This window comes from Zootermopsis nevadensis, unplaced genomic scaffold, assembly GCF_977971745.1.
Source record: "Zootermopsis nevadensis isolate Lab colony 2312 unplaced genomic scaffold, Znev_1.0 Znev_ptg000008l, whole genome shotgun sequence".
Taxonomy (NCBI): Eukaryota; Metazoa; Arthropoda; class Insecta; order Blattodea; family Termopsidae; genus Zootermopsis; species Zootermopsis nevadensis.
The window spans coordinates 12,453,862-12,477,868 of record NW_028259140.1 but is presented as its reverse complement, the minus strand read 5'-3'; the positions used below and the strand labels follow the sequence as shown (position 1 = coordinate 12,477,868).

At 37.5% G+C, this 24,007-nt stretch overlaps 1 protein-coding gene and 1 long non-coding RNA gene across 14 annotated transcripts in view; one reads left to right on the top strand and one right to left on the bottom strand.

Annotated features, from left to right (window-relative positions):
- Nucleotides 1–24,007, top strand: part of LOC110829207 (uncharacterized) — a 52,778-nt gene that overhangs the window by 4,630 nt on the left and 24,141 nt on the right. For 8 of the 13 annotated variants that reach the window (XM_087344697.1, XM_022062712.2, XM_022062709.2 and 5 more), the window contains 11 exons: nucleotides 424–1,058; nucleotides 3,763–3,866; nucleotides 5,555–5,711; nucleotides 9,647–9,792; nucleotides 11,500–11,677; nucleotides 13,591–14,822; nucleotides 14,904–14,990; nucleotides 15,079–15,168; nucleotides 17,969–18,036; nucleotides 18,854–19,353; nucleotides 21,377–21,481. In XM_087344697.1, the coding sequence (XP_087200823.1) occupies nucleotides 495–1,058; nucleotides 3,763–3,866; nucleotides 5,555–5,711; nucleotides 9,647–9,792; nucleotides 11,500–11,677; nucleotides 13,591–14,822; nucleotides 14,904–14,990; nucleotides 15,079–15,168; nucleotides 17,969–18,036; nucleotides 18,854–19,353; nucleotides 21,377–21,481 (3,231 nt within the window). In that variant the 5' untranslated portion in view covers nucleotides 424–494. Of the gene's footprint in view, nucleotides 1–423; nucleotides 1,059–3,762; nucleotides 3,867–5,554; nucleotides 5,712–9,646; nucleotides 9,793–11,239; nucleotides 11,357–11,499; nucleotides 11,678–13,590; nucleotides 14,823–14,903; nucleotides 14,991–15,078; nucleotides 15,169–17,968; nucleotides 18,037–18,853; nucleotides 19,354–21,376; nucleotides 21,482–24,007 lie in introns of those variants that run through there. The other 5 variants (XM_022062705.2, XM_022062715.2, XM_087344699.1 and 2 more) reach the window with 3 other exon arrangements.
- Nucleotides 11,305–12,898, bottom strand: LOC110829212 (uncharacterized). Its single transcript, XR_002542911.1, has 3 exons — nucleotides 12,822–12,898; nucleotides 11,877–12,046; nucleotides 11,305–11,439 (listed from the first exon to the last, which is right to left on the bottom strand). It is a non-coding gene; the product is annotated as an uncharacterized LOC110829212 (long non-coding RNA).

The window sequence follows — 24,007 nt, the reverse complement described above, 5'->3', positions numbered from 1 at the left end:
GCAATAAATTTCTCATTCCCCAGTAATACAAAGGGAACTTAGGTGCATGAGCATATTGTTCCTCATTGAAACAGACTTGACTTTATCACTGTAGTGGTTAGCACTTGTGCCTAGTATACAGGGGTAAAATCTCATTCCACAAACCAGATATTCAGATGGATTTTCATGGTTTTCTTCTGTCTCTCCAATCCAATGCTGGGATAATACTTTAAAATAAGCCATGACTATTTCTTTTCCAAGTTATTCATAATCTGTTCAGTGCTACCTATAACAATGAACACACTTCACAGAACACAATCCTCTTTGAGGAGCTGATAGTAGCTTAACTGCACTAGAATTTCCCTGACTTTTATGGAGCCTATCCATCTTTTCATTATCTTCTGTTTCTCACTTCATTAGATATAATTTTACATTTTTTTTCAGGTTTCTTTATGGTCGGATGCAGTATGATGGCATCTTGTTAGTTCCTCATAGCACTTTTGAAGTGTCTCACAATGTCTTCTCCTGCAACAGGGAAAGATGAGCCAGAAGATGGGCACAAATCATCACATGCAGGCACCAGTGACAAGAATACTCCTCAGTTAAATAAGATGATTCTAAACTCCAAAGGAATGCCTGTGTTGGATGCAGGAGCACAGCAGCTGCAGAACATACCTCAAAACGTGCAGGGATTCAATGTTTTTATTTTTTCGCCTTCTAAATTGAATGATGTTGGTTTGGTTACAAAAGTAAAGAATGGGGAACCAGTTGTCGTGAACGATAGTAAAGATGGAAGTTCTGGAGTAAACACACCAGAAGCCTTAGCACCTGGTCAGCTGATTCCTTTATTGGAGACTCAAAATATAAGTCCTGAAGCAGTAGATCCAGACAGACTTAATAAGACTAATTTGGAGGGACATAGAGAAGTGACAGTAATTTCTGTCAAGTCCCAGTCTCGCAAAGGGTCTGCTGTTGTGAAAGAAAATAAGGAAAGTTTGCAGTGTTTGAAGATGTATGGTGGAGTCAGAAGGAAGAGATCTGGTGAGGATGCTGGAATTTTGCAGAAGGGGTCAAATAAGGTGAGACTCTTACAGCAAATCTGTTAAAATCGCATTCAGACTCAGCTGGAAATTTCTCTTCTTTCTGCTTGTTGTTTAAACTGTTCGTGATCAGCAGTTGATTATTGTGGGAGGCTACTGCTGACTGTGACATAAACTAAAATAATAAATATAATCTTGGAAAGTCTCACCACATGCTCTTAGCTGAAGTAAAGTGACAATAGAAGTTCCTGATTGTACGAGGCTCGTCCACAAAGTAAGTTTCCCTGGGGCCGTTTACAGAAACAAAACACAATTTCATGGAAATATTTATTGCAACAGATACAGCAAGTGTCCAGCTATTTTTCAACATATTCGCCACCGGAATTGAGACATTTGTCATACCGTGGGACCAACTTTTGAATACCTGTGTCGTAGAAGTCTGCCGCCTGGGATTGGAACCACTGTGTGACAACCATCTCCGCCTCTCTGTCATTCTCAAAACGCTGACGCTGACCGGACAGGAATTTCTTGAGGTGTAGGAAAAGATGGAAATCACTGGGAGCGAGGTCCAGGATGTAGGGTGAATGATTAAACACCTCCCAGCTGAACTCCTGCAGGAGACTTGCTGTCCGTCGAGCCATGTGCGGCCTAGTGTTATCACTGACCGCACTTCACAGTCGGTGGGAGCTGGAATAAGAACCTCCATCTTCAACAGCTGCAACGATGCTACTGTGAGAACGCTGGAAGTACCGTTAGTGCATGCGCCATGCTACGTCATTACTCTATCACGTACGCACAGTCGCTTTGCGCAATATAAGGTTTGCTAGCTGTGGGACGAGTGGGAAACTTACTTTGTGGACGCGCCTCGTAGTTACAAATGTGTTGTTGTTGTCTCAAGTTAATAATCTAACTCTGGCTCAGTAAGACCTGTTTACAACAAAATGATCAGATACCTAAACCCTTCTTCATTTCATGTAGCTTTCCATTTAACATAGTTATTTGTTTTAGTGTATTTATTTCATACAGTACACACTCCTAGTAATTGTGTTTGTGATTCAGTTCACAAATAAGAAATATGTGCTGTTAGATCTGCACCGGCGGCGGCTCCAGGCGGGCTCGCGCCCTGACCCTTCCACGCACACCACCGCGCCCTCCTACATGTTTTGTTCTTCTTTCTTTCTTCTGTCTGTTCCTTAATTATTTTTCTGGTAGTTGAAGTATTCTGCACATACTTTGTTAGTGACTACACTTAATCCTTTCACACTTCTGACAAGAACATTCCATCCCTTGTAAGTTTTAGGAAGCACAGTATATGTAACAAAATTATGATGGCCATACCATAAGTCATGAGCATAGTCACGCACATTTGTGCTGTGTACTATTGGTAATGATATTTATATTTTCTGTTATGAATACAGCTCCAGTGCATGCACATGTAATGTCAGTGTTCCCAAAATCTTTTGTGACAAAGTGGCTGTCATTGACATTGTTTTACCAATACACAATGATAGAATTTTTTAATGGAGAACATTTCAGCTAAGATAACTGTGGATGACTGTTGAATGTATGGAGGACCCTGCATGGGGACCAGCAGTGTTTGATGGTGGGTGAAAAAATTAAAGATGGAAACAACGGCATCAGCAGTCAGTTTGACACAGCCACAACTGAAGGCAATGAGCAGAAAATTTACACGCTCATTAAAAAAGACTGGAAAGTGACAAGGATTTCTCAGCCCAGCATGTCAGAGGATGCAATACAGTGCAGGAGATTATTGTTATTTTTGGATATTGGAAAGTTTGTTTCTGTTGGACTCTCCACGTCCATGCCACCAAACACAAAATTACACATGGATGTGTCAATACAGTTGGTTTTGCTACATGCTGCTGAGTATGTCACCTTCCAGTTCAGTTCTATGAGTTGTCATGAAAGTTGGATCCACCATTTTGACCCAGAAACAGATTTCCACCAATGTTTCAGAGGTCACACTGCCTCCGTCATGATGGAGGCAGTATGACCTCTGAAACGTTGGTGGAAATTCTACCAGACTACATGATGCAACAACCCAGAAGACAGCAATCTTCACAAGTCATTCCATTTAGTGGCGTGCTTCCCTATGTTTACCAGACATTAAAATATATTTATTTATTTACTTATTTATTAATGGGAAACATAAGAATAAAATGAACATATTTGTTAACAATAAACAAAGATAATGTGCAAATGGTGGTCTTTTGGGTTGTTGAGCCATGAAGTCTGTATAGGCTGTATACCAGTGTTTCAGAGAAACCTGCTGCCTTCATCTCCATGGCTGAAAAGAGGAGCCTTTTGAAATGGATGGTTTATATAGGGTTAGGAGGAGTATCAGGCCATGGGGATTAGCCATCACAACCATAGAATGAGGAGGGGAGATGGAGCCATGTTTTATTTTTATTACCTATATATAATTTTTATTTTGAAGCGTGCTTTCACAAATACTTGATTTTTCATTTTCTAATGAAAAAAATAAGGGTGCATATTATACACAAGTAAATATAGTGGTGTTTGTATTAATTTTTTATAAAATACTTATAATACAAAAGCATTACACTAATGATAAAATTGTCTTGATAGGGGGTAGATTCTGAACTCCAGTACAGGACAGTGAATGTAGTCAGATGTGTCTTTTATACCCAAAAAAATAGTTCAGACCTGGCTGAGACATTGTGTAGGTGGCTTTCCTAATTGTAACGGGGTATTGTTTCAGCATCTGAAGTGTGATGATGCAATAGAAAATTGGAGCTCAGAGAACGGTGCTGGCAAGGACAAAGCATCTGTGTCTGGTGATGGTACTTCAACCTCAGTGAAATTGTAAGTATTGCAGTCACATTTATAGAAACATGCTCTGCAGTTGTTCATCCATAATGAGTGAACTTTTATAATCATCTTCTTAACCTGTTAGGTGAAGAACATGCCATGCGCGGACACTCAAAGTCCAGTTCGTATTGGGCAGTGAGTCATGTGCCGCATGCTATGGTATGATTTTTTTGCTCTGTGTAGGATCTATGATGAGATTGTCTCAACAGCTTTTGCCATCTGATGGTGTTTTATTTTTTAACTCGGTCATAAAGTTCGATACCATGGTTCCTGACCTCGCATTACTGTACCAGTAGTTTATTACAGACTCAAGTGTATTTTAAAGGCAGTGTTTCTTGTCTAGTGTCTCATGTGGTGAACATATTGTCATCTGAATGCAACAGAATAACATTTTGGACGTCAAAAAATATTTGTTATTTAATAACCTTCGTCTTTGCCATGAAGACCGTTTATTATGAAAAAGTCTGTGTTATTTGTTGTATGTATTCCGTATAAATGTGGTTAAAAGCAGTTGGAATTTACAAAGTGATGCTATATGCAGTTTTAACTGAGTGAGGAAGAGAAGGATTTTGTACAAAAAAGTTTAGCCAATGCTGGTGAAACTTATTTTTAGGAAATAGTACAGGTACTTGTAGAAGTGTGGGAACTGTCACAGGTGATACATGAAATGTACAAAGTGAATTTTCAAGTGCAAGTGGCCAAAGTGATAGAGAGAGTGACAGTGCTGTGGGTGATTTGGGTTATTGTAATAATGCAGAGTGGATTTTGAATGGACACAGGAACATTTTGACCAAAGTGTGATGTTGGTTTAAAGAGGGAAAGATAAAAAGGAATATATGAACACTTTTTTAATGACTAGGTATGTGAGCTCATTGTTCAGCAAACAAATATCTACACACAAAAAGAAAATGAAAAAACACAAGTGAACAAACTGAAAAGAAGGGGTGCTGAGAAAGGCAGAGTTCTAACTAATAAAGAATACATTTTTTCAATATTATTGCTGCAAGGCATTATGCAGAAACTTAAAATGGGCATTAATTTTTCCCATAGCAGGTTACTGGCAACACTTGTCTTTATAAGATGATGAGAGAAAAGAGATTATTTCTTCCAAAATTCCTGCATTTTGCTGACAATGGGAGTTAAACTGACAGGTTTTTCCAAAAATTTGGAAAGTAAAACCTGTGTTTGACCATCTGATTCAGAAGTTTTCAGAGAGTTACATTCCTAAAGGACCAGCTGTCAGTAGGTGAAAGCCTGCTGTTATGGAAGGATCAACTTGGATAGGAAATGTACATTCAAAAGAAATATTACATTTTATGATGGAATCATTGAAACTTTTTTAAACAAGGACAGGGTATGTGCAGAATATGCTCTGGTTTAAAGGAAAGACACAAAACTAAAAAATCGGGTTCTTGGTATTGACATTTTACACTAGTCCAAGCTGTACAGGCCTCATTGGCAATTTTTACTTCAACTGGGTCAGGACAAAAAAAGTCTCTCATAATGTTGGTTTCTGATGTGCATATATTTGTGTGTGCAATTGTATGTTTAATTCTCGTGTAGACTTTTTATATGTACAGTATTACATAACAGCTTTTTTAACATAGATTCTTTTTATATTAATAATTTGCACCTTCTTTTGTACAGCTTGAGAAAATCACACTAATATTATGAATGTTTAGGTGGCACTGTGAAAGACGGCGACACTTGTCTCAATTTGCTGATCATTGGCAACTTGCGTTGGCAGAAATAGGATACATCAATTGTCCAATGATGGAGTGCAACTATATTAGTTTGTCAGACACTGACATTGCCAAACACTATTTACAGTGTGATGGGGTGAGTTATAAGTCTTATGAAAGTGGAACAGTAATACTGGGGGTTGTTGTACAGGATGATAAAAAGTCATACAACACATATTAAAATATTTATTGATGGTTGCAATTCAGTGCAGTTTAATTGGATTAATAAATACACATGTTGTGACTATTCATGAGGTCACACACCACATCAAGTTGTAATGTGGTTACACTAATGTGTCAGTTTTTTCAAACAGTCAAAGTGCAAGGATGTCGTTTTCACAGGCACAATGAGTATTCATTGTCGAACACTACATGGCATCTCATTCTTACTTAACTTTCTAGAATGGGTTTAGGGATACATTTCCCAATTCTCCTCTGGCAAACAAATTGACAGTATCTTGTCTGGTGAACTGTTTCTGGTCATTGCAGAAACTCTTCACTGGGTTACATCAGAAATGAAGAAAAGAGTTTATTACTGAATGTGTTGGACATTTCCAGTGCTTAACATAACATTGTTTTGTTTTCTTTTGACTTAAATACGTCTATATTTTCGGGTTAGTGTCATTCGGCAAAAAGTGAAAGGAAAAAGTGTAACTGCATTGTTATGTTACCTTGGAAATGTCAATTGTTTACTCTGCATTATTGTTACCTAGCAAACGTCAATTGTTTACTTGGCATTATTGTTACCAAGGAAACGTCATCTGTTTACTTAGCATTGTTGTTACCTATAAAACATTTCATTACATTACCTTACATTACATTACCTTACCTTACATTACCTTACCTTACCTTACATTACATTACATTACTTTACATTACATTCAGCTACCACAGACCCATCTTAAGCATAACTAATTCAAGTTAAATAAGCAATGTCTTAATCAAACTTATCTCAATTGTAAAGCGGGTATAAAGGAAATATTTAGATTAATGCCAATATATAAACTTCCTTTCCGTATAGATGTATTTACGTCTAATTCTCCGGAACCGTGGTTCCACTATCACTTTTTTCAATGCAGTTTATTCTTTGACAAGCATAACATGTATCATGATTCATTTACATGACTTTTCGATCACTCTGTATATGCCTGTCAAAGATTGTATCAATCTGGAGCTTAGAGTGTGGTCTGTTGTGAACAAAGCCACAGGTTCTTTAGGGCTGTCTCTTTAAAGTACAGAGTATCCACATGAAATCTCCCCCATTAAGAGAACAATTGAAGCAAAACCTATGGCAGATAGAAACACACTGTTTGTGGCACTCTGTAGAGCAACTCAAAAGTTGATTTCTCTTTTATACAGATGTCTTGTAGGTAATCAGTGGTGGCACTGCAGTCGACAATACGCAAAATGGTGTCTCCATGCTAGGTAGATCAGTGTTCAGTTTCAGAGTCGCTGAGGTGGAAGGTGAGGAAGAGCAAATTGTTCAAGCATGTCTAGGTAAATGTTCCCAATTACAGTTGGCTCAACGAAGAGAAGGGTCCGTTATGTCTGATAATTCTGTTTTTTATCATCCCACACCAAAGACTGGCCTTTTCGCTGTCTCTGACGTGTTCCTGAACACTATGCCTGTTTTCTGATCCCCAGATGTGTATGTTGTGGCAATTCATTTCACCACAGGTAAGAAAGGTTGCTTTATCTGAAAATATCATGTTTGATAAATAATTGGTGTTCTGATCAATGTGGTTAAACATCTCAATGGTGAACTGTTATTATAGTTGGACTTCTCTTAAAGGCTCCATGACACATTCCACCTTTCTGTCAGACATGCGTTTTTTGCCTGAACCTGACTGCCACAAAATACTACCTGTAGCCAGAAACTTGTCATACCAGGCCTTTATGGTCTTCTTGTGTGGTTAGTTCTCAATAAGAGTGTTATTTCTTTGAACTGTAATCGGCAATTTCGTTTCGGAAAACCGAACTGAACATTGAACTACCTGTTGTGGAGACGCCATTTTGCGTATTGTTGACTGCAGCGCCACCACTCATTACCTGCAAGACCTCTGTAAAAAGGGGAAATCAACTTTTTGAGTTGCTCTACAGAGTACCGTAAACTGTGTATTTCTATCTACCGTAGGTTTCACTTCAATTGGTTTGTTAATGGAGGAGATTTCATGTGGATACTCTGTATATTACTGTTCTGTACTAGTTGATGCAATAACATTATGTAACAGGTCATGGCAAGTAATATTTATTGTGTCCCATTGTTTCATCATTTCCTTGTTTTGACATGAAGTGTGGCCTTATGAAATGAAAATGGAGTGTGTTTATTTCAGTGTAGGTAATGAATCTTGTGAATCTGTTCTAGATGAGTCACAAACTTTGACATTTAAGACTGTCTGCAGTGTTTAATATGAATGTTTCAATTTGAATAAACTGGAATTATTTTTCAAGCACTTCTTTAAATGTATATCATTCAAAATACTACTAATGTGTGTCTGTGGTGGTAGTTTCCCTTGAAAATGCTCTTATAGTGCCTTCATATAGGCCGGTGCTGCTTTCTTCCAAAATCATATTCCATAATCAACTTATCATTTTCCAGTTAGTGAAATACAACCATTGCATTTAACAAAGCATAATTGAATAAAAGCAGAATCAGTTTTGTTTTTGAGCAGGACTGAGCACATGTGACTAGAAGGTTTTACGGAATTTGTATATAGAATGAAGTTTGTGGGCATTATTGTGATTGATCATGAAGGATTATATAGAAAGTTCATGTTTAAATGAATATTGGAACAACAGAAAATAGAAACATACTTATGTGTTTCAGAATCAGAATCCTTTAAATGAATAACACTCTTTTATATGTTTTTGTGAAATGGTTCTTAAATTTTAAAGGCCAAATGGGATGTATGTATGAGTTTGAATGGGTCCCTGTTACCCCATTATATCATGGCATTGTTAAAACCTTTATATGCTAAGAGAATCAGGCACTTTTATGTTTGAAGTAATTCTGTGGGCTTCATAGATTGTGAGACTAATTTATAATAGAATGATCTGGTATAAGTGATGTGTTTCCTTACTAAAATTTCTCTGAATTTTGCAAAACTGTTGAAATATTTGTAGTTCTCTTCAAGCAGCCATTGTTTCTTTGCTGTCCCAAAGGATGCCAGAATCCTACAGAAATGTCTAAAAAATGCTTCAGAAAAGTGTCAACTTACTTCATTACTCCTTTCATAAAATCCACATTGTTGGCCAATTTATTACATTGTTTCAGAAATTAGCAGTAAAGTAATAGGATACTTACAGTGCTTAACACTTTATGCCCCACTTTTCCCAACATAGTGCAATAGTTTTCAAAAATACAGGTTTATGTGGTACACCCTGAAACAGATCACCACACAACCCCACATTACATTATGACATTTGACTTTTCTCCACATTCCTTTGTCTTTTTGTGAATTATGTGTGGCAGGAAACTTGTTCTGAATCCTAGTGTTCTCTGTGTTGTATGTCAAGTTAGGTTGGCTGGCTAGCTGGCTGTTGGAAGTGGTTGGTCTTTCCTACGTGGTGGTCTGTGATGATTCTTTATTGCCACTGCATTTAATTTTGCTCTTAGATTATTCCAGCAGGCAAGTTCAAGAGAATCAGGAAGGGCTGGCCTAAATCAGGTTTATCTGATTGTGTTTATTGATGGAAAAATATCTTTTCCTTATGTAATAGCCAGTGTCCGTTATTCTTGACTCGATAAGTATGCCATTTATGTGATGTGGAAAAAATTGTAAATGAAGTTAAAGTTGATGTTTAATTGCTTACGAACACCTAATGTTAAATTTGGTGCCAATGTGACTTTTACATCATTGTCATGCCACAGAGTTTCCCAGGCTTTCTTGAAGAAAAAGTCAGAAGTGCATCACAACTACTCTGTGTGTACCATTGGATTGAGTCTCCCCTTTGTGCATATCTTTGTATTTGATTTGCATTTCTTAACAGTGTTGTTGTGATGTGTTCTTCAGTGCAGTGTGTGTGTTGCAGAAGTCATCTGTTGCAGTTAATACGTGCCCAGTATGTATGCATCGTTTGGGTACTGAAAAAGATTTGAAAGCCCACGTGCAGAAGTCACATCCTGGTGATGGCTTTTACAGAAAGACACTGCAGCGAGTAATGGCTAAAAATGAATTGTGAGTTTTTCATTATTATCAAGACATATTCTGATCACTTTACCAAGCCAGTGACATAGGTATTTATGTAACAGTCCATTTAGAATTTATTACAATTAGATGAAGACTTCTTGACAACAGTGTCAACATGGTTGGCGCAATACATGGCGTATCACGTACTAGTTTTGTTTTGTATACATATTTATGAAGTTTGCTTAATAGTGTACTTTATTGTTTCTTATATCTTAAAAACAGCACATATTGAGGAGGAAGTACACATAATGTGAAACACTTATCACCTCAAATCTTACATTTATCATGTTGATGAGTACAGTTTTTGCTATAAATTGTCTTCATTATTTCTCATTGGCTAAAAATTAGGTATGTTCAGTTGGTATGTTTCTTAGTGTAGACGTGACTCAATCCTTGTCCTTTCCAACTCATTATCATGACAGGTTTGGGAATAACTTATTTTCCTTCAAAATTTCAATGTCTTAGTAAGAATTATACATTTTAGTGATCAAATTTGTTTGTATAGTAACATTATAATTCAAGTTAGTCAATGCACAGTTATTGCCTGCAGGTTTTTATTTTGGGAATGGTAACTTTTGGTGCTTGCTTATAGAAGACAGATGGCAGATATATCACCATTGCAAAGCTTACATGGTTGGCCTGAAATTTTTGCAACCAGAAAATTAATTTCCTATCTCAAATAAAACATTATGCATTATATGAGATCTGAGGTTTTAATGGTAGTGATTATGAAGATGGTTGTCTTCTGGGTAGTTGCTGTGCATTGTCCGGCAGAATTTTATCAACCTCGTGGCATAACAACACACAAGACTGCAATATCAATAATACATCACCATTATGAAGATCAGTTAATTGGAATCATTGCAACCATAACTTGCAGTTTCTACCTTAAAGGAAACACAAGGGAGGACCATTACAGGGATCAATTGCTCAGTAAAATTTTATGGCAGCCAGAGGATACCAAGTCATAGGTCATCACTACTGCATCATTTCAACTGTGAAGTGCCCCTTTCAGCTTGTCACACAGCATGCACTGTCATATTCACCTACCTCATGATTCTGGTCTAAAAGGCAGGTGCAGTATCTGGATGGTTGTACGTATCTTATTCAGTGGGTTGTTTGGAAATCTACCTTGCACACAGTTTATGGAAGTGATGTCTGTCATGGATGATTTGATAAGTAGAGCAGTGATTGATGTGCAGGAGTTTTGCTACTTCATCGATAGTTGTTAAGAATTGTTTCGCGATTAGAAGGGCATGACTCTGTTGTTAAAATATAATTAGCCTTTCTTTATTGAGATTTTTCTTACCTTTATTGGCATTATTATTTCACTATTATTGTATATATTATCAGTGTTTGCCTGTTATTGGCTTCTTGCTGTTGGCAAACACGTAAATAAATTAATTGAAATTAAAATTAAATCTGTACTCTGTAGGTGCTTCATATGAATTCTGTGAGTGGTAGTTAAGTATAAATGAAGATTGTGTTGGTGTCATCATTGATTCAGTTTTCTCTTCTTCATCACTGCAGATGTGTGGCACTCACTGTACATGTAAGTCCATTGTTCCCCAGTGAAACCTTCATCTGACGTATGTTGTTCTTTGATTCATAACAAAAGGTTACATTTGTTGACTCCTGAAAATAGTAAGTACTTAGTAATGAAGTAATTGGTTGATAACATTTATTTTATTTTAGGAAAGCGGAGCCCGAAGCTAAGTTACTTCCAAGGAGACGCGGTTTTTGCAAAGTACACAAAGTGTCATGGGACATGGCCATTGAGTCAAAAGGCTATGTGAAATGTTTTTTCCAGAACTGCAGCTACCTGGCACTCACTGTGGATGAGATGATAAAACATTATGGCATATGTAGTGGTGTAAGTATGCTTCAGATATTATGGAAGACAAGAAATACAAGAGCCCTTAGTGGAGTAGAATTACTCGCAGAAGGTAATTGTTGAGAAAGTTTTTATTTTATTGCCTCTGGCCGTCCTCGTCTCCCAAGGCAGTGAGTATACACATATGGTGGAATTCCTTCTGTTACCATTGGGTGTCATGGACAAGTGGTTATCACACCTGCTTCCCTTGCTGTGTGCCCCAGGTTGTAATCCTGATTTGGAAATTGGCTACTGTGTTTTATTTTTCTTTGTGATTGTACTCAGTTTCTCCAGACAGATATCAGGACTTCTTCCTTCCAGTTCTCTTCAGTTCACTAATAACCATTTGATGTCTTACAGACTGAAATACTGACAATTTTAAAATAAATTATAACTCCATTTATAATAATGAGATGGTTAACCTGGCATCTTACTAATAAATCCATTCACACTTTTGCTAATGTTTCTATACATGATAAACACATGGCTTTATTCTAAATATTTCCTTTATACCCGCTTTACAATTGAGATAAGTTTGATTAAGACATTGCTTATTTAACTTGAATTAGTTATGCTTAAGATGGGTCTGTGGTAGATGAATGTAATGTAATGTAAGGTAAGGTAATGTAATGTAAGTTAATGTAATGAAATATTTTATAGGTAACAACAATGCTAAGTAAACAGATGACGTTTCCTTGGTAACAATAATGCCGAGTAAACAATTGACGTTTGCTAGGTAACAATAATGCCGAGTAAACAATTGACGTTTCCAAGGTAACATAACAATGCAGTTACACTTTTTCCTTTCACTTTTTGCCGAATGACACTGACCCGAAAATATAGACGTATTTACGTCAAAAATGTATACAGTTTGAAGTGATAGAGATTATTAAATTGAAGGAAAGTTTGTATACCTTTCATTAAGAATTAAAAAGTGTCAAATGTTTGTCACAAGATATAGCTGTAGTCTGTATGGTATATGTATGTGGGTAATTTAACTGCAGATGTTTTGTAAGATTTTAGGTTTTCACAGCAGCCGCCATAATGATGATGTTCTTCTGGGTTTTGGGATCTTTCCCAAAACCATTTTTAATTTTAATTATTCTTATATGTAATTACAATTGTTGAAATAGTTTCTACTCACAGTTGGGCCATTCAGTCCTTTGTCAAGATTCTTTTTTTCATGACTCATCTTTGCCCTTAATCTGCCCTACTTGTTACTGAGCACTAAAATTAAAGTTGGTCTCTCAGATGATCTTTAGTTCTTTCTTTCTCATAAATTTCATTGTTAATTTCCTGTCAATGGCCGAATATCATTGGTGGTGGTTACAACTCCAGTTTTGTTTATATGATATTCAAGTCTCAGATATTTGTCAGGAGACAGTTCACCGGAATGCTATGATGGCACTTCACATTTTATTATTAGCAGTCATCTTATTATTTCTGTGTCCTTATTTTGATAAAAGAAATATTTCACGTTTATTTTTATACCAAAAATAATAAATCATTCGCTGCTGTAGTATTGATGCAGAAGGGCAAAGAAAAAGCCAAGACACCAATTCTGCGCAGCATCAGTCACACTAACTTCATTCCTTTTATCTGCATTTGTGAAGAACAGGAGTGAGAGCATGTGCCAAGTAGCAGTTGAGCATAAAAGGAAGATTCATGTGAAGAAAATTAGTTAAATAACTCTGCAGTGTTAGTATTTGTAATAGTGAAAAATTACTTTTAGTTTATTCCTTATTATACAGTTCTCCTAGATTACATGCTAAGTTAAAGATGGTGCATTAAGTAATGTTCATTATATATCATGGCAGGTTTTCTCTATTTCACTATGTTTGTAATATTGAACTTCCACTTCATAAAGATTACAGAGTGCACCATAGTCTATTGGGCTCACTTTATTGTTCTAGGGTGGTGATGTAGGAGTGTATCCATGTCCATACAAATGCCCTCACTGTGGCGGCTGTGTGGAGACAGTGGAGAAGCTCAACACTCACGTGGGAAAATCCCATGCCTCGGAACAGCATTCATTTCAGATTCAGTTGTCAGCCAGTGGTTCTGGAAGCTGTAAGAAAGACAGTATCATTCCCCCTCTAGGTTTGGTGAAACCTATTAAGTCAGACATCCAGGTGGAAAAGGACACTTCACTATGCCAGGATTCCTTCATCATCACATTGAATGCTTCTAACCAAAATGAGGCAGCTGAAAAACAAATAGAGGCATTTTGCCTTGATAAAGTGAAAGTTGAGATAAATGGAACTGATGAATACAAGTATGACAGTGTACAAGATGTTTGCCTAATGAATAGAGATGAATCTGTTTATCACAGTACTTCCTTTCCTGTTGTTCAGGTAAAACATGAAATTGATAGAACATTACCAGAGAAACAGTCTCCATCTTCCGAAGACGAGATAGTTCATTATGAACGTGAAGAACATAATGTTGCAAAAATCTTAGGAGCGAGGGAGAAGTACTGTGAAGGCAAGGCGGATGCTAATGAGATTGTCATCGAACGTGTAGAGAAGAGTACCGATTCTGAATCTGTTGTTCTTGCAGAAATACCAGATGTCAGTATTCAGCTTCTTGCACCTATTCCAGGTACAATCAAAGGGGAATTAGGTGTGGTACGTTCAGAAAAGGCCTCTGATGTCAGTATCTGTACAGTGGAGGAGCCACCTGATTGTGTTAGCACTGAGATGAATTGGAAACAACATTCATTGTCTGAGAATCAGCTCTTCAGCAGTGATCTGTCAGGAAGTGGACAGTCAAATAACATTGATGTTGAGGATGATGCTTTATCTCATTCCCACATGAAGCAATACTCAAATATTTATAGTGATGACAGTTATAGCAGCAAATTATACCAACAGGTGAATAATGAAACAAGCTGTGATGGTGGCCCTATTTGTGATACAATAACCAAACAGTTTGACATTTGTCAGAATGTGGAACAGTCACCGAAAGATTACAGTGGTGATGCCAAGTGTAAAATTTTGAAAACATACAATAGAAGGATGTTGAGGTTGCATTCTAATGCCACGATATGTGATGTCAGCAACCCTGTACAGTTGAGAAAGTCTGCAAAAGAAATGACATGTTTAAAGAAAGAGAAATCAGATGCTACTACAAGACAGCAGAATGAGTAAGTATGACATACATGAGTTTGATTGTGCATATGTGATAGAATGATGTTTAATTCTAATGCCCTTGTGTCTGATGTCAGGAGCGCTGTACAGCTGAGGAAGTATGCAAATAAAGTGGCTTGTTCGAATAAAAAGAAATTGGATGCTACTGCAAGACAGCAGAATGAGTAAGTATGGTGTGCACATGTTGGATTATGATGTGAGGTCACAGAATGATGTTGAGTTGCATTATGGTGTATTTTTCTCTGATGTCAGGAGCCCTGTACAGCTGAAAAAGTCCAAAAAAAATGTGGCTTCTCTGAAGAACAAGAAATCAGATGCTACTACTTCAGGACAACAGGATCAGTAAGTACAGAATGCATGTGTTCGAGTGTGCATGTAATATAGTCCCTGCTATATCTAGTCTGATGCCCTACATGAGTATATGTAAATGGACAGTATAGCTGCATTGCATGGAAGGAAATACTCTGTAATTTTATCTTCATCTCCATGTTTGGAATGAACATTGCCTTGATTTGTATTCCTTGATGCATAAACTTCAGTACTTTTATTTATTTAATTTAATGTAGCTGTTAGTAGTTTACACTTTAATGGCATGGAATGATGGGGTGATTCGTGTATAATGATTTGAAAGGGATGTGGAAGAAAGTGGTTGTGTCCTGACTTGTGATACTATTCCGACATTTCTTTCCCAAAAGTTATCTTCTCTGATACATTCAAGACAAAATTTTGTTTTTCTTCTTTACTCGTTTAATTTCCCAGACATTTTATTATATAAGTTATGTAATGATTACAGATTGTAAAGGCTCATATTATGTAATGGTCTCCATTGTCTTCTCAGAATCTAGATCTAAAAATATTTTTTGAAATTTGAAACATGTTACCTTCTAATATGCCCAGTTGGAAATGTCTCTTTACAGGTCATTCAGTGAAATGTTGACATTAAAAGACGCTGAGGTTTTCCATACACAGAAGGTTATCAGTATGTCGGTAGTTTTTCCTCACCCTCCCTTACCCCACTTACAAATGTCTCATCTTCATATCTCATTACATTTCAGTTATATTACAAATTTTGTTTTATGGACATGACAGCTAAGTTTGTGATGTATTTTTGGATGTGGTTATACCTCAAATACATTTTACTTCTACAAAGCTCATTTACAGGATGCTCTTATTACAGAGAGTGTATGCTTCGTATTCCTGGACATCCTGCAGGATGATTGTGTTACAGAAAGTGGTCTTTATTTGTGGGCACCCATTGTTCCATCCTTGTGACTCTTCTGGATAGTAAGAGTTGAAATGTGTTTTTTAATTTCAAGTTTCATGTTCCTTATTTGTTGTGATGGAAATGTATTGCAAGTAGAAGTCTCCAACAGTGTGGATACTACACTACAATGTTGTTTTTAAAACAATACTGTCCGCATCTTAAGAGCTAAATAAGGAGACACTATAATTTTGCTGAACATGGTATCTACCTGTGAGTGCACATGGTGTCACAATCCAGAACATCATTAACATGACAGTGGAAACTTCAAGCCTTATATGTACAGATTGTGCAACAAAAATATTGCTCTTGAATTTTTTAGTCCCATACCAGAAGTGATGTAAGCATACAACTGTCTTCATAATTCTGTCTTTTGTAATCTCCTCATATTTTTTCTTAAATGTAAATAAAGGTTGAAAGAAAATAAATTCAAATATTAGAAAAATAAAAACTTCATGGCCTCTGGTGTCATTATAGGGCAGTTATGACTAATGGATTTGGATTATGGATAGGAGCCTAATATTCTCCACACTTCATAACATCTAAACTTCAGCAGTGGTACTGAAATGGGAACCTGAGTGATAGCTTGGTGATACAAGGTACCTATCTTAAGACTGCCAGTTCCCCCTTGGTGATAAAGTATGTGCTTGATGTAATTTGAATAGTTCTTTGTTTCTTGCAGAAAATTTATACTGAGTTTTATTGGTGAAGTGTTGTAATACGTGTAGATTCCACTTTTGTACTTGTAACTTTATTGAATTTGGAGATTTCACAGTGTGCCACCTTGTTTTGATGACTGTGTTCATCTGGTCACAATCAAGGTACCCATGACTGAGAACATTTCAAGATTGTGTGACATCTGTATTTGATCTTGAATTTGTACTTTATTTCTGTAGCAGATGAAGCTATTTAATTATGCTCTGATTCTGTCCCCTCGCCCTTTGTTTCTTGGATAGAAAAATAATTTGATTGTGGTGAAATTTTCTTTTGGATTGTAAAGAGTAATTTTTTAGGTATTTCTAAATTTGAGAAATCCACTTCGTACAGTATTGTTTTTTACAGTCCTGTATCTCTGAAATGTTCTACAGATTTCCTTCTGTATTGGAACTGTAAGTGTTTACCGTATTTCTCATGTCCCAGCAACTTCACAGTTAATTGATTATTACCTGATTTTTTTACATAAAATATCCCTATTAAATTTTATTGACATCACTCATTCACAGAGACAGTAGTCCTGAATAGTACTGATCCAGCAGATGATCTTGTATAATGACCAAGAGCTTTTCTTTTTTACTGAGATACTGTACATTGTTGCGGGTCTATGGAGCGAGAATGGGTTCCTGGCCATCGCCATACCTACATTGACATCAATATGCTGCATGTGTCAGCTGCTGGAAGCTCCTCAGCTGGACTGAAAATGCTGCGGAGCAGTGAGATCTACAGATGCTAGAAACATCTCAAGTAGTGTCAATTCTGGAAATGGTGGAATGTTCCATAACCATCCCAAAGTGTCTCCATGTTTATACACTACAAGAGAATTGGTGCAGTGTCAGTCTTTAGTTGATTATCAAAAGATAAAGTGTGTCGTGTGGACTGAGCCGTCATTGTGTGATATGGCAGGAGTTTGCAGTTATTAGCAGGCGTGAAGAGAGTAGAATAACAGTGTGTTATGACATAAGAAGAGTAACTGATGGAGAACACTTATTTAGTGTTATTGTTTTAGTTGTTTCCTGTTCAGTATAGATGAATAAGTCTGAGTGAATAAAACCATTTGTCTCCCCAAAAGAACCTAAGTATAATGAGTGCTAAATATTACAGTATGAATGATCTTGTGTACTGTGTTTTCCACCATCTTCTGTAATTTATTGCTCTTTATTACAGGCAGGTGGAGCTGTCTGGTGATCAGGGCACACAAGGCACATTGCATTGTCATGACATTCCATGCTCAGGTATGTAACATGACATAAGTAATTGAGTAGGATTTGAGGTTTTCATGGCAGTGAATCTGAAGGTGGCTGTCTTCTGGGTTGTTGCACCATATAGTCTGGTAGAAGTTTATTAATGTTTCAGAGGTCCTTGCTGCCTCCATCATCAGGGTGATTGAATTGATGATGGAGGCATGAAGGACCTCTGAAATGTCAGTAAACTACCAGACTACACATTGCAACAACCCAGAAGGCAGCCAACTTCATCAGTAATTAAGATTCTCAAAATATATGTGATGGTGGTTGAAGATTCGTTATGTTTATAGTATGTTCGTCATTGTCATCTGAGGTATATTTAATGTGCAAAATATCTTCAACCAAGTCGTGAAATGTTGTGTATAACAAATATTCATAAAGCAATAGACTGTGTCCAGCTTAATGTTGGTATATAAGCTATTAAAAACAGGGTCACACTTCAGGTGTCTTCGAGGTTTGGAAAATTATTGTTCTTATTCAGTTCAGAATCTTTTCACTTCTCTACTTTCCGGAGAACTTACCTTGTCTATGCAGATAGGCAACTTCATGATTGCATTGGCTTTCAGATCCTCCTTGCAGCATCTGATTTTATTGTTCTTTACATGTGCTTTCCTTTGTTTCAGCCATGTTATCAAGTTTAAGTTTGCATTATATTTCAGAAACTGCACTAAAACTAATGATCAGAATGTGTAAAACATAATTTGAATTTAATGAATATATTATCAACAGATATTTGTATAGCTAAACATTTTGTGAGATAAAACTCTTCCAGCATTTCCAGACATATGTCTTATTTCTGTTCCAGCTAATAATGTACAGTCATCACATATGAAGGATGCTGGGAGTACAAACATCTGTGACATTCAAGTGCAGTCCAAAGTTGATATTGATGTTGCAGAAGAGGTTGAGGACTCCAAAATAGGAAAAAGTGATATGTCTGTGAGAGGACATGACAGTGTTGCTGAAGCAAATTCTGAACCCAGTGCAAGTTCAGAGTGTCAGAACAGCATGGAGATAGACATCTGCATTGTGAAGGACACACAAGGGCTACAGTGTGGTCAATCTGTTGAGTCTGGAAGGAGAAGGGGTAGACCTAGGGGTCGGGGCTGTAGAGGTCGAGGCTCCAGGGGTCGGGGCTGTAGGGGTCGAGGCTCCAGGGGTCGGGGCTGTAGGGGTCGAGGCTCCAGGGGTCGGGGCTGTAGGGGTCGAGGCTCCAGGGGTCGGGGCCGCAACAACTTTGCGCACAAAGTTTTACAAAGCGAGAGAGAATTGGATCAGAGCTCTGATGAAGACAAACTTGTTAAGGTATGATGCTTGTAATGATGATAATGGAATAGTTGAATGTAGTTTGTAACTCTTCCTCTTCCTGTTATTATTGGGTTTATTGAGCCAAGGAAGATAGGATTAACAGAACATGTAGCATGCATGTGGACTAGAGGGTGTATTCAGAATGTTAGGAAAACAACTGCACAGAAGTGTACATATGAAAATCTTGGAAGATTAGTTTATGAGGATGTTAAATGGATTATGCTAGCAACCCACACATGCTGCCATAGCTCCTGCTGTGTTAAGTGGCATAGCATACACCAGAGACTTCAAGTGATGCCACAGGTAAAAGTCCAAGGGGTTCAGGTCCAGTGTATGCAACACCAGTTAAAACATAGCAGGAGCTATAGCATGTGTGTGAGTTGCTGATAACATGCCCTGGTGTGTTCCAGTATGTTTATCAGTCCACTGTAGTGTTTGGGCATGTGTGGAGGTGGAGAGATTGAATTTTGAACACCTCTTGCAAAATTGCAAATTATATACATCATAATAAACACTTTGTAACAGGAATATGTGTTCTCCATTCAGTTACAATACCTAGGTAAGGAAGCATTTCCGACCTCTTGTTCATATCAACTTTTGTTTTGGTTCCCAGAACATGCCCTTTAATTTTCCAGACATACTTTTGACTCGTCCTGTATTAAATATCTGTCTCTTTTACATGTCATTCAGGTGTATTTTGCTGTTGTAATGAATTTCATTTCAGCATATGTAATTTTTGTTATTGACTTTCATGTTTAATGTCTATTTTTCTTTTCTGTGTTAAAGTGTTATTATACATTTTTATTCTGAAGTGCTTCTGAACTTATGTGGTTTGGAATTGTTTTGGTAAGGCTCATAACTTTAAAAAAATATGTAATTGGGCATCCGAGGTAATTGGAAATAATATTTTATCGCTATTTTATTTGTTATTGGTTATAGCCAAAAATGTAATTCTTTTCTGTTAAATTTTTCATACTATATTTTCATTCAGTGTATGAGTTTTTTTACTTTCAAGGCTAAACTTTGAAAACCTATGGCAGGAATAAATTTATTCAGTTTGTGACCTGGTATCTACAAGTCATCTCCTCTGAATTTGACAATATTACTTGTTCATCTGCAAAGACAAATCTGTTTAGCCTTTATCATACAGGAATAGGGATTTGAACTCCCATATTATGGAGCTGCCAACATATTTTAATTCTGATCTTAACAGTTTTGTGGTATGCTAATGCAGCATGCAGTCAGTTGAACTGCATGACTAAAAGCATATTATTTTTAAAATATGTTGAGTTTTCACTTTGTATATCAAAATTCAAGTACCTGTTTACAGCAACAAGTAAAAATTATATTTGTTGTGAAAATAAGAAAAGGATATATTCCGTGCTTGTTAATAATTTTTGAGTTGAATAATATGATCCTACGTGCTTTCCAAAGCACCCAAGTTCAAGATAAGTAAAGTAATTACATTGCCCAATTTGTATTCTTCTCCCTTTTGACTGTTATGCTAAAATAATATCTTGAAACAGGCTGTGACAATTTATGACCGACTTCTTTACTCATTTGATGCTAAATAACATCTGTAGTTGTATAAGTCGTGCGAGTAGTGGTGGCACCTAAATGCGTGATGTGTAAGCCGAGAGAGGGGAGTTCAGTAGTAATGGGGGTCGCACAGCCTAAGCTGCCGTGACGCACAAATCTAAACACAGCTAGAGCTACAAACCAACTGAAGCTGACACTCTTCTAGCGCATGCTTCTGATGGGTCCATCTCATACGACCAAAATTAGTCCTTTGTGCAAGTGCCAGCACTTCTCGCTCGGCCTCTACAGCATAATCAAATAACTCGTTAATTATTCCTCAGTATAGATTAATCAGTACATTGATGTTTCTTTGACCATGAAGTGTTGAAAGATTCTTATGAACCTTTTACAAATTGAGAGCAGATCATTCTGCAAAGTTCTGTTGTTATAAGGTGTTATTGAATATGGTTGACTTCACTTTTTCTGTTGTTTTACTGGGCAGGTTAGCTGTGCCAAGTGCAAGGAAGAGATGCAGAAGAAGTTATTTGAGCAACACAATAGAATGAAACACTGTGGGCTTGCCTGGATAGAAGGAGGTGATCCAATAGTAAGTTACATTGCATCCTTCAAACACTTATGGAGTCACAGGTTTATTTTTAAAGGTAGCACTGCCCCGACTTAAGCTGATAATAGATGTCCTAATCTGCAGATTTCATTTGGTAGGAGGACAAAGGTCCTGGAACTTTAGTGGTCACTATAAGCTGTTATTATTTTATTGATAGCAGACATGGAAACTTTGTGAAGGGGAAGATCACAGTATATTGACCCATTACTGAGTCTGCTGTGTTAATAAAACAATACTAGATATTCCAAGTATCTGTAACCTGTCTGTTACATTGTGCAGTAAGTGTGAAAATCTTCTTATGAGCACATATGACCACCTTGTTTTCATTGCGTAAATAATGCCTTCATATGGTATTAAAATTGAGTTCATATCACATTTATTCACATTAAACGTTTTTCAATTAAAATTGTTGCTGTAGGGTACAAGAAGTATAAATATCCTTTAAGGTAAAAAAAAAATTAAAAACTAATTTTCCTAATGAAGATTTCTGTCTTCTGGGTTGTTGCGCTGTGTAGTCTGGTCGATGTTAACCAACGTTTCAGAGGTCATACTGCCTCCGTCATCAGGGCGATGAATTTTCCTAATATTTGTCCTTGGTGGACTAGTGGTTAGCATACTCACTACTGGACCCAAGGTTTGCGGGTTCAAGCCCAGCCAAGGTCGATGAATTTTTAAGGATGATAAAAATCCGTAGCACAACTTCCTTCAAAGGGGAAGTAAAGCTCGCGGTCCCATGTCATAGATTTATCGAGATTGAATGAGATGTTTTGTAAGCAAAATTCAGCTGCCATTTCTCACCCAAGTCTCTTCTGATTGTCTTCTTGATGGCTCTAGCAGACAAAATCAGGATTGAGTAGAAATTATGCAGAGTCAGTGAGCTGGTCACTTGCTATTCACAAATGCACACTTTAAAGACTATAGTATTTTTCAGCGGAATTGGCGGCTTGGTCGAGTTCTGCTCTTTCTGAGTGACCAGTCAGCGCAAAGAAGGTCTGTTGGTAAGCAGGGAGACCTCAGTCTGTTCAGAAACCCCGTGGTAGAAGCATCGGCAGCCGCACTGCATTGTTACCAGTTCTTACATGTACTTTGAGTAGTGTTATAACCATTCACTGGAAACCAATGCTATATCTTGCACCACTGTATGTTGTTTCCTTGCCTTCTCACCCCTCCACCTCACTCCTTTACTTCCTACCAAGGCACAGTACATGTGATTGGTGCACGCTTCGGCTGCAAATTTGGCTGAAAAGCATAATAGGGAACCTCCAAAAAGGAGGCGGCAAACACCCACAACTTGGTTGTAGAGCCAAGGAACAATAACAACAACAGTTTACCTAATAAGTTGCTGCTAAAGGAGGGTAAAAGTAAATTAAACATAGTGAGTAGCTAGTTGCAGGCTAGTAATTTTTTCAGTGATGGTAATGTACAGGTGTACCAAAAAGATATACAGTGAAACCTCGATGCATCGTTTTCGGCGGGGGTGGGAAATAAAAACGATAGATGCGGGAAAACGATAGATGCGGGAAAGCATTAAAAATTTTAAAAAAAACAATGTTTCTCTTTCAAAGTTACTTCTTTTTACCAAAAAAGTCTTTAATGGACAACTGGTTTGTCGAAACTTTACGTTTTAGACCAAACAGAGTACTTTCCACGTTCAAAATGTTTTCCTCGTCACGTTCGCTAATATTATGGGCATAAAAGAACGACTTCACTTTTGCCAATGCAGCGTGTGCTTCGGCAAAACTCGGCACAGCTTCGGGCTCGCATTCGTCGTCTTCCTCACCGCTCCCACCCCTTTCGCGATCGTCACACAACTCATCAATCGTGTCGACTCCGCATGTAGCAAGCTCGCTGTCTACTGCCGCGTAGTCACCAAATTTAACCACGGCGCCAAATCTATTCCAGTCTTCGTGAAAGCCATCATGCTCATCCACACTGACGTTAGAGTCTGCTTCTGCGCGAAGTTCACACCCGTAGCCACCTTTGTGAAAACAATTCAGAACAGTTGGTTGGGAGACATGCCGCCAAGCTGCCACTGTGAAATGAATTGCTTGTAGCACATCAATTTTCATGTTGACATCCTTCCCAGCATCCATTGCACATACAGCTGTTTGCACAAGGCGCTTTCTATACAACTGCTTGAAAGATTTTATGATGCCCAAATCAAGCGGTTGCAAGATGCTCGTGCAATTTGCTGGATACTGCACGACTTTCACATTTCGTAGAAATGTCGTGTCCTTCGGATGAGCGGCACAATTATCAACAAACAGCAAAATCTTTCTGCCTTGTGCGCCCATGGAGGCATCTAGAGAACTTAAAAACGCCGTAAAGATGTCTGTTGTCATCCAAGCCTTTTTGTTGGCGTGATATTTCACCGGAAGTTTTTTCATGTTTTTGAAACAACGCGGTTTTCGTGATTTTCCAACTACAATCGGAACCCGTTTGTCACTACCGTCACTGTTAACACACAGAAGAACAGTAATTCGGTGTTTTGCACGTATTCCCCCGTGG